At 36.1% G+C, this 10,652-nt stretch overlaps 1 protein-coding gene across 2 annotated transcripts in view; it reads right to left on the bottom strand.

Annotated features, from left to right (window-relative positions):
- Positions 1–632: 632 nt before the first annotated feature.
- The window catches only part of paxip1 (PAX interacting (with transcription-activation domain) protein 1), a 29,655-nt gene continuing 19,635 nt past the window's right edge, over positions 633–10,652 (bottom strand). Inside the window, exons 15-21 of one of the 2 annotated variants that reach the window (XM_079819881.1) lie at positions 7,110–7,212; positions 6,622–6,790; positions 3,808–3,908; positions 3,499–3,633; positions 2,577–2,652; positions 1,203–1,263; positions 633–939 (exon numbers count right to left, since the gene is read on the bottom strand). In XM_079819881.1, coding sequence (XP_079676007.1) covers positions 924–939; positions 1,203–1,263; positions 2,577–2,652; positions 3,499–3,633; positions 3,808–3,908; positions 6,622–6,790; positions 7,110–7,212 — 661 coding nt within the window. In that variant the 3' untranslated portion in view covers positions 633–923. Of the gene's footprint in view, positions 940–999; positions 1,264–2,576; positions 2,653–3,498; positions 3,634–3,807; positions 3,909–6,621; positions 6,791–7,109; positions 7,213–10,652 lie in introns of those variants that run through there. The other variant, XM_079819880.1, reaches the window with a different exon arrangement.

Below are 10,652 nucleotides of genomic sequence, written 5' to 3'. Positions count from 1 at the left end.
AAAGACTCCACAACACTAAATGAAATGCTTTTGTAGCTATAAAGAGAACCAGCTCAATGGATTCATGGATGAAGGTTTAGTACAGTTTGCAAAGGAATGCACATTTTGAAGACACTTCAGGAACCGGTATCGATCCATATTTCCACACTTGAGTGGGTGGGTGATCCCCAGCTTTGAGCAAACCACCTATTGTTTCCCCTGTTGCATTTCTGGCACATGACCTTGGCTGGGTAAGTTTTAATTGATCCCATTTTAGAGGGCATTACTGCCAACTCCACTCCACAACCCAGCTCAGGAGCCAGGGGATCACCTCAGGCGAACTGTCTGACAGCACACAATTGCCTTCCACCGGTAAGTACTCTAACACTTCATTAGCATTTAATTGAATTTTGTCTATCAGGAATAATGCTTTTAAGAGAACAGAGCACTCTGTGTACTCCCGAAAGCATCGGTGAGGAGAGATGATTGGAAGCCATTGTGTAAATATGTTTTGTGACCTGCAAAACCTGGTAGTATTTTGGTTTTGAAATAATCATAATTCCTAGTTTTAGAATTAAAGATCTGTGATTTAGGAAACATTATTTTAACCCAGGTTCTCTTTTAGACTCTACATTGACAAATCAGACAGATATATTGACAGACTTTATATTTAATATCACAATCAAATTCAGATTTTATTCCAAAACCATAAAAGAGGCAAACATTTAAAATCACAGTAAAAACATAGCTTTGCCTTCATTTAAACAATACAAATAACAGTAATTTATTTAGGTTCACTGTTACTTTGTTTACAAAACTGGTAACAAATTATTTATTAATCAAGTAATAAAATACAAACATTGAAATATAACATGACTGTACACTAAAATGTAATAAGTAACCTTTAGCATTGATCCAGAGCAGGGCACGTCCTTAAAAGGACATCATGTGAATTTATATGTGAGATTGTTAAGGAGCAAAACATACATACATAATTACAAAAGAAAAGCTGTTGCAAATGTCTAACCACATGTCATCGTATAATGTCAGAAATGAGGAGTTTCGCAAAGCTTAGTTACACAACGCAGTTCTTCATCGAGTGAAGTCCGACGTCAGTGAAAGTAAAGATCTGTGGTTCGGGGAATCGCGCGGATTCTGAAACCGCTCAAAAGTGATTGTTTTTTATTTGTCTGTTAAATCTTGCATGTATTTTAAAAGGATATGATTCATAATCCAAGGTCTGAGTCAACACCCCTGTCAATATAAGCTCAGCAGTGTACACATCTGAAAATAAAGACAAGAAATCATTAGATTGTGCTTGATCTATACAGTTATCTTCATACTACAGTGGGTTTAAACGATACAGTCATGGAAGTAGTGTTGGGGGTAACGCATTACAAGTAACTTGAGTTATGTAATCAGATTACTTTTTCAAGTAACTAGTAAAGTAACGCATTACTTTTCAAATTTACAACAAAATATCGGAAAATGGACAGTAAGTGCAGAGGCGTTGTGTAAACATGAGGGTTATTGTAGTTCTAGACTAAATGTGAGCATTTGTTCATCTCACTTGCACAATAAAGATTCTGTACTCCTCAAAATGAATAAAAATCAGTCAAATGCAAAATCAAGAGTACTATGAAAACCTCCAATAATTAAATGTTAAATAAAACAAATATTTTGATGCATTTAATGCATCTTTATTGACCAATGTCTTGCTGCTAACATTCAATGATTCAGTTAAACCATGAGCAAAAAACACTAGATTTTTAGTCTTTGGTAAAACTTTTTCCTCCTGCGTCCTATTCTTCCATTATCCAGAAGGGCAGCACAGGTGAAAGGATTGTTTGAGCTGCGCCCTCTACTGTTCATGTGTAAATGTGCATTTTTACCTCAGCCTCCGGCTTATTATTTCAATTTTGGTATGAAGAGGTCTTTACATTTGCACAAAAATAGAACTTTTTTGAAATAAAAACCCCCCACAAAAAACAAGCCCAGCCCAGGTGAGAAAAAGTCATGCAAAAGTAACGTAACATTACTTTTCTTAAAAAGTAACTAAGTAACTCAATTAGTTACTTCTTAAGGGAGTAACTCAATATTGTAATAGTGTTGTCAAAAGTACTGACCGCGATACCATTGTGCTCATGTGCTCATCAGATGTGTCTGTGATTGGCTACAATGATCATCAACGCACGGGAGTGTTTGAAAGTGTTTTGAAAGCGGGAGCGTTTGAAAGCACAAGCAGGCGTCGACCAGTGGACCGGTAGGCTGATACGCGCGTGCAAACACTCCGTGTGTATCTCTGTAAGCGCTCTGTGAAAAGTGTCATTGACCAGTGCTTCAAAAAAAAATTATAAATTATACATCATTGTAGCCAATCACAGACATATTTGATGAGCGCGTGAGCACAATGGCCAGTCAGAGCTGTTTACATTTCCGCTCAACGCTCGAAGCGTCACATTTTTTACATTTCAGTACCGACTTGATATCGTGGTCGGTACTTTTGACAACACTATACTGTAATGCATTACTTTTCAAAGTAACTTTCCCCAACACTGCTGAGATGGGAACTGGACGTGAACGACATGCCCTCTTACCGATGTTCTTCAGGAAGTACTCTCGACACAGATGAGAGTCGTTTTCACAGGTTATCAGAATGATCTCCGGTAAATTCTAGATCAAACATGGATGAATCCAGAGTGCAATAGTCAGTTACTATTACACATAATATTACAGCAATAGAACAAACTTCTTTTAATTAATGTCTTACATGCACTTCCAACATGCTCAGGCCATCGTTATGAGACATTTGTCAAAAACATTTAATAACACCTTACAATAGCCCTTATAACTAATAATAACTACATTTTGAAAGTCTCATGCTCACCAAGGCTACATTTCTTTGATCGAAAATACAGTAAAATATTACAATTCAATAAGACATTTTTAAACTAATTTATAACTGATGGCAAGGCTGGATTCTCAGCATCATTACTCAAGTCTTCAGGGTCACATGATCCTTCAGAAATCATTCTAATATGCTGATTTGCTGCTCAAGAAACATTTATCATTATCAGTGTTGAAAACAGTTATGCTGCTTAATATTTTTTGTGGTGGTTTTGTAACATGCCGAATACTGCTATTGTTACAGTTGCTTTTGAACAACTTAATGCATCCTTGCGGAATCAAAAAGTGTTCATTTTGTTTCAAATCTTTTGGAAGTGTATATTAAGTATTATATCATGTAGACTACATGTCATGGCAATAAATAAAGTGTAATGCATCCTTGTTTATCTACTCCCATAATCCTTGACACTCCTCTTAAATGGAACATACTTTCAAGTTCATATTGTGACTGAGAGAAATGATTCCAATCGCCATACAAAAGAAAAAGAGCACAAAATGCAGAGAACAGCTATGTTGTGTTGGCTGTAAATAGATGTTCATTAAGTGTGACACAGCATCCTCATCAATAAAACAGCGCCACACGCCCCTGTATTGGGGATCTGATTAGTGTACCTTGTTTTGCTTGTGCTCCATGATCTTGCGGTAGGACGGTTGCTTGGAGAGCACTTTCCCTCCGGCACTCTCCACTATAACCTTCATCGTGCTGAGGCTCGGACAGATTCCTGGAGTTATATAGAAATACTTCCCCTGTTAAAAGAAGAGAGTGAGACGACCGAACACACACCCATCAGTGAAACATTTCACTGTGATATCCAATTAGGCCACATGTCAGTGCTGTTTGGCTTATTGTTCTGCACAGTCACACAAACAATTGAGGTGGGGAAGTGTTAGTGGATGGACTGTAATACCAAAGCTCCTCACCTTGAACAGCGGAGCAACATGAGCTCTCTTCAGTGACTCCTCCAGGCTAAAACAGAACAACACCTCTGCCTCTGCATCTCGCAGCATGAAGCTCTGCTCATCTGCAAACACAAAGACGAACACATCTAATTATCACTAGGGATGCACAATACAGCTATACCTGCTGATAAAATGTTCTTAAAGGCATAGTTCACCCAAAAAATTATGTTGTTTACTCATCCATATGCTGTTCCATACCTGTATGCCTTTGTTCTGCAGAACACTAAAGATATTTTGAAGAATGTTTTGGTGACCATTTACTTCAAATGTATGGACAAAAACACAGGCATTTCTCAAAATATAAGAAATACATACATGTTTGGTACGACATAAAGGTAAGTAAAAGATGACAATTTCATTTTTTTGTGAACTTTTAAATTACAGCCACTGGTGTGACTGAAACGATATTGGAAGCAGATCATATCAGGCCTTATTTTTAAAGTACTAAATAAAGTGTAAACCTAAAAGTAGGGATGCACCGAATCCAAGATTCGGATTCGGTCGATTATTGGGCTTTTCGACGGGGTTTGGTTTCTGCCGAACCTTAGAATTTTTTTGTAGACCGTTTGAATGCAGTAGGCTGTGAGAAAATGAAAATGGAACTTGTGAGCAGAAAAAGTGTTGTTTGGCAGTACTTTCAGTCAAAAGAAGGCGATTCAAGTCAAGCTATATGTTCCATTTGCAATGCCGATTTGTCTCATTGTGACAAGCACCCTAAACAATAGCCGCTGTTAAAACATTTGCATATGAAACAATCGAAAGAATATGAGTTGTAAATTTTTGAGTTTGACAACAAACACATCACTAAATACAGCTATACAGCATAATTAAAGGGTCACTTCAGTGATTTAGCATTAGGCTTTGTATCAGTAGAAACCCGGTAGTATATTCAAATTATGGTACTTTCCCCCCTCATATCCCCCTGAGACAAGAGAATTATGCATTTTATTTCTGGAAAAATTCCTCCGATGACGCAAATATCGTCATTTTGCGTCATCAGAGGATTTTTTGGCCAGAGGCTAAAGACTACAGCCAGTAGATGGAGCTGTTTCGCATGTTTATCAACCCGCCCATAGGGGAGAGATCTCGCGCACAGAATGTAAGACACAGACAATCATAACGGAGCGATGCAGAGTAAAGTGAGTGTTTCAACTTTTCAATGAATTCCTGTGATAGTTTAGCTTCCATATGCGATCTGAAAACGTGCCAGACTGGCGCTTAACGTTACCTCAGCTCTGCTCAGCTCTTTGTGATGAATGAAATCTGATCCTGCTGCATCTGTGCCGTGACTTTCGTTCGGCTCACTCACACTACATTTTCTGTCTTTTCTCAGTCTAGAAGGCACCAAATTCAAAAATAATTTCACATTTCTACTACATAAATGACCCAGTTTAAATACAAAGCTTAATGCTAAATCACTAAAGTTACCCTTTAAAAACATAATAATAATTAAATAATTTCTGAACATTGACTCTCAGTCATTATTCACCTTTTTCTCATGGTTTCTCAAAAGAATTCATAAAAGTATAGAATATAATATCATAGTTCTAATAGGGGCTCATTGTAACGCAGTTACAACATGCCCCGCCTGCACATCTGGGATTTTAACCGCGGCTCGTGTCTTCTGCTTGTTAGATCAGAATTAAAGAACCATCTCAACTCTTAAATAACAGATATAAGATTAAAATAATATCAGATTTATCTTATTTTAAATAAATACAAAAAACAGAGATGAAAAATAAACATAAGTAAGAAATTTACTTTTGCTATGGTTAAATAAATGTTCAAGACTTTTTAATTTTGGCGCAATTTTTTCTCTAAATAATGTTGATATGGCAACTAGTAAATACACTAAGTTTCGTCATCCTGGCATGTGTGGAAAGTGTGAAACCATGTGTTACAACTAACCCCGCATTAGGTTGTGCCCCGCTCCCCAACTTCATTAATGTGTTTACTGTGATAATGGAATGAGGATGGGAGTAGGATTCGGTATTCGGTTTCGGCAGATTCGGATTCGGTATTCGGACGAACCCCAAAAATGTGGATTCGGTGCATCCCTACCTAAAAGGAAACAGTATTTTCTATGCATTTGTTGTAACATTCTAGATTGGAGCTTATGGAAAATACACTACAAGGCTAATGATTCCAATGTTCATTTGCAAAAACACTTGCAGAGTTTTTGGCAGTGTTAAAATACAACATTGACATTTTTACACTAATTTGCACAGAACAGAAACGAGACAAAATATCTTGCACTTTCCCCCCTTATCGTTTCCCACAATTTAATTGGTTGTTGTCGGTCACAGCTGTTTTCTCTCTCATTGGGACAGTGCTCAGCTAGATTTTAAATTTCAGATTATAATATTCAAAATCATTTCAAACCCGTTTGAAATTTGTTTTAAAAACATAAAACATTTTAGGGTGTCAAGATTGTCTTGTTGTGAGTGACAAGTGCGAGCTTGGCATGGGTGTCATAAAATTGGCAGCAATACCAAAAATTACAGATGCCAAACAAAATGTCCACATCAGCACATTTCTGATTGACTTGAATTTCCCAAGATGGAGCTGAGTTGAGATGGCTCATCCATTTCTATGGAAACTGCTTGTGAACTCAAGAACCAACTCATTTCCAATCTATGTTTTCATTACAAAATATTAATATTTAATTTTTTAATCCAAAACATTTTCTGCTGGTATATGAAGCAAGGCTCCTCGGAGCGTCCACACATCAGTGTTAATCAATTGAAACACAAATTAGACTCCACACAGACTCACCCACAAATTTCTGGCTTTTCCAGCTTTCCTCCAGCCATTCTGGAGTGACGATGTGCTTGACTACAGATACAGCAGTGAGGAACTTCACCGTTCTTGTCACTTTGTTAGCAACCAGATGAGTGCACTTCTGAGTGCTGTCAGCCACTTCCCCTCCAAGATCATACAATTTCTGCAGACAAGGAGAGAGAGAGAGATGATAAAAGAGAGGATAAAAGGATGCAGGGAAGGGCGAGCAGAACACCATGAGGGTTACTTACTGACGCGCATCTGAATGGAGCAATATATTTCTCAGTGCACTCGAACAGTTCAGAGGGAATGAGCTCATGATCATTTTACAAACATGGTCATTTTCAGAGCTTTCCAGCTGCCAGCTAGACATTGACAGTGTGACTAGAGAAATATTATGGTACTTCTTCAAACTAGGCCATTGGCATTCATTTGACTAAATGCACCCGCTATCTACAGGAAGTATACATGCGTTTAGGTACCTTTATGTACTGCTGAGCCTGCAGAGGTTCGAAGCCTGTGAAAAGCACGTAAGGCGTGGATTCAGGTGAAAGCTTTTTAGTAGGTGTTGGCAACTCTTCTAGCCTGCAAAAGAAGAGAGACAATGTTATTTGTCCAACATTCAGCTCTGAAAGTTCTCCATGGTTTTTGAATTGATTGTACTTAATGGATTTTCTTTTAAAGTTATGTTATTTTGGCCTTAAGTATACCTTTGTCTTTAGGCGCACACTAGGGAATGCATAGCATGCGCTTGACACAAATGTCATCATCATTACAGTAAGCGTGTACTGTACGCAAGCAGCTCTGTATGCTCAGAAAGCACATGCACCTTGAATTTTTTACACACTCATTTTCAAGAGTCCAGGTGTATTTCAGGCTTGTTTATTAAATAAAAGTCACGCAGTGTGTGTGTCCAATTTCCACCCCGGTTATTATTTGGTTACACAAACTATGTCATTTATTTAAATCTCTATTTAATTTTAAGTAAGCTACTGTAGCTTCTGTCTGGGATGCCGAAATTTTATATATATATATATATATATATATATATATATATATAATTTTTTTTTTTTTTTTTATTAATTAGTGTTATTATAGTTAACAAAAACCATAAAAAAAATCTCTTTACTTGAAATTAATGTTAACTGACATAAAATAAAATATACAAAAAACTTAAACTTTTCTTATTTTTTTTTTAGTTGAAACCGGTTATGTAGTTTCATTAACCTGAAGTGCCAAACTAAAACTGAAATAATTTATGAAAACTATACAGACAAAATAAATGACAAAACAACAAAATGACTAAAACTTTAACAAAAATTTAAATAAAAGCAGATTAAATTGAATTCAAAATATTAACAAAAAACTAGGGATGCACCGATATGAACATTTTGGCCGATACCGATAACCGATAATTCTTAATATTTGAAAGCCGATAACCGATATATTGGCCGATAAATCTAAATACAAATTTTAATAAACTCTGAGAGCCTGATTACAAAAACAAAAGGCTCACCATTAAAAGCCATGTCCCAAACACTTCAACATAAATCAAACCTATACACTACAGTAGCCTATTTGAACCAGTGTGAGATTCCTTACCTTTTCAAATTAATTTTACACTCCTATGGCCAAATTTTTTTTTTGGTTTAATTTTTGTTAGTATTAGTTAACCAACAATGAATGAACAATACTTCAACAGGATTTATTAATTTTAGTTCATGTTAATCTCAACATATTCAGACCCAAAGTTGTGTCTTTTAACATTAGGTATGAACTGTGAATGGACTGTTACAAAACACAAAAATTTTATTACTAAAAGAAACAAAGGTTATTGCTCTCTGTTTGTTCATGATAGTTAATGCATTAATAAAATGAGACCTTATTTGTAAAATGTTACCAAAAATTATATTGTCTAAAAAATAAAAATAATATACCTAAATAATGCACAAGTAATTGAACAGCATTACTTAGGCTGCATAATAAAGAATCAGAATGCAAGTGCATGAAATAACCTCCGCACAGACGATAAAGAAATGGTTTTAATCAAACCATATTGTTGATGGAAATGATACGAGAACAATAAAAGTGCTAATTATAAAAAATAATGCTTCTGTGTTTTTGAAAAAAAAAAAAAGTTTAATATTACAGTAATAGTAAACATCTGTAATATTAGTCTAGTCTATTAGGAATAATGTTGCTGTTTGAGAGTGCGCTGAAGCTGGAGAGAATGAACGAACAACCATAAACTGAAGCGCTAAGAAGTTTAATTAACAACTAAACGCATCATATATGAGAACAATCAGATATTTATACAAAATAAATATAATATTACAACTTATATTAGCACAAAATCTGAAGGGTTATAACTCCTGTGGATGCTCTTCCCCTGTTTGAGAGCGTGCTGAAATTTAAGATGATCAACGGTACAGTGAAGCACTGCGGGTTATTGACTTAACGAAACACATCCTATATGACTTTAATCAGATGTTTATACTACAAAAACGTAATATTACGACTTACATATGCTTAAAATGACGCGAATGCACAAGCGAACTTGACTGTGCTGGTCAGAATGCGTTGTTGACGCTTCCCACAACAGCGCGCTGAAAAACAACTAAACCCAGAGAATTCACTACGTTTTATAACAGAAATATTCTCATTGCAGTGTTATGTATAGGACAGTCCCAGTAGTTATTAATGCTGTGCATTTCTGTTTGAAATGCGCGCGCCAGTACAATGAAGTGCTTTAATGCATCGTTAATTAACTCAACCAAACGCATCCTATATGGGATTATATACATAAAATAATAAATATAATATTACAACTTACAATGGCACAAAAGGCTGTGAATGCACAAGCAAACATGACTGTTCTCGTCATGAAGGTGTAACTCCGTGGGCGCGCGCTGAAGCTAAAGACCGGTACAATGAAGTGCTTTACTGCATCATTTATTAACTCAACCAAACGCATCCTATATGATATTACATACACAGAATAATAATAAATATAATATTACAACTTACAATGGCACAAAAGGCTGTGAATGCACAAGCGAACTTGACTGTGCTCGTCATGAAGGTGTAACTCCGTGGGCGCGCTCTTCCCTCAACAAACGCGCTGAAACACAACGCTCTTTTACAGCCTATTCTATTCTCATTATCATTTTATGTAGATTATAGAAGACTTGCGCTGCACATGTTGCACATAACTGTATTTTCCTTTTCGAAGTGATTCCAAACATATTTAGAGCAATTCAAACCCATCATGGTGGACAGCGCGTCCGTCTCAGCTGAAGGAAATAATACATTATCTATCGGCTTGACTATATCGGTCAAATTTTCTTATTGGACCGATAACGATAACATCAAAAATAATCATTTATCGGCCGATAACGATATGTTGCCGATATATCGTGCATCCTTACAAAAAACAACATAGTATGTCAGTGATATAACACTAGTATCGCAAAATCTGTTATATATATATAAATGCAGAAATAGTTAGTTGCGCCCCTAAAGTTTCTATATGCGCTAGGGATGCTCAAAACGGTTTATTTTCCCAACCGACAACCGCCGCTCATTATCCGATTATTAACCGTTAACTGATAAGATTATAATATTGAATTGGCATTAAATAAATATACATTTGAAGAGTGTCTGTGACCCGTTAAAAAGACACTTTTTCCACGGGTTTTGTAAACCACAGCATAAAAAAATAAATAAAAAAAAGAACAGATCAACAACAACATCAGCACCTGGATTCACATTATCAAATGTTCACGCACCTGCAGCGTTTCTGACAACAGAGAAAAACTGAATAAAATATTTAAAAGCTTCCGTTTGAAGCTTTGAAGAACCGGAATAGTTTTTTTCCCGTCAAAATAATTTTTTTTCATCATATAAAAATAGCAGGCCTACCTCAATCCACACCTTGTCTAAGTGGTGCAGGGGCACGGGAAGTGGGGGTGCTGCAAAGGATTGCAAATGCAATGCACATTTTTGTTCATTTTATTAATTTTTAA

This window comes from Gobio gobio (assembly GCF_949357685.1).
Source record: "Gobio gobio genome assembly, chromosome: 6".
NCBI lineage: Eukaryota > Metazoa > Chordata > Actinopteri > Cypriniformes > Gobionidae > Gobio > Gobio gobio.
The sequence above is the reverse complement of the archived record's forward strand: the minus strand, read 5'-3'. Positions and strand labels throughout refer to the sequence as shown.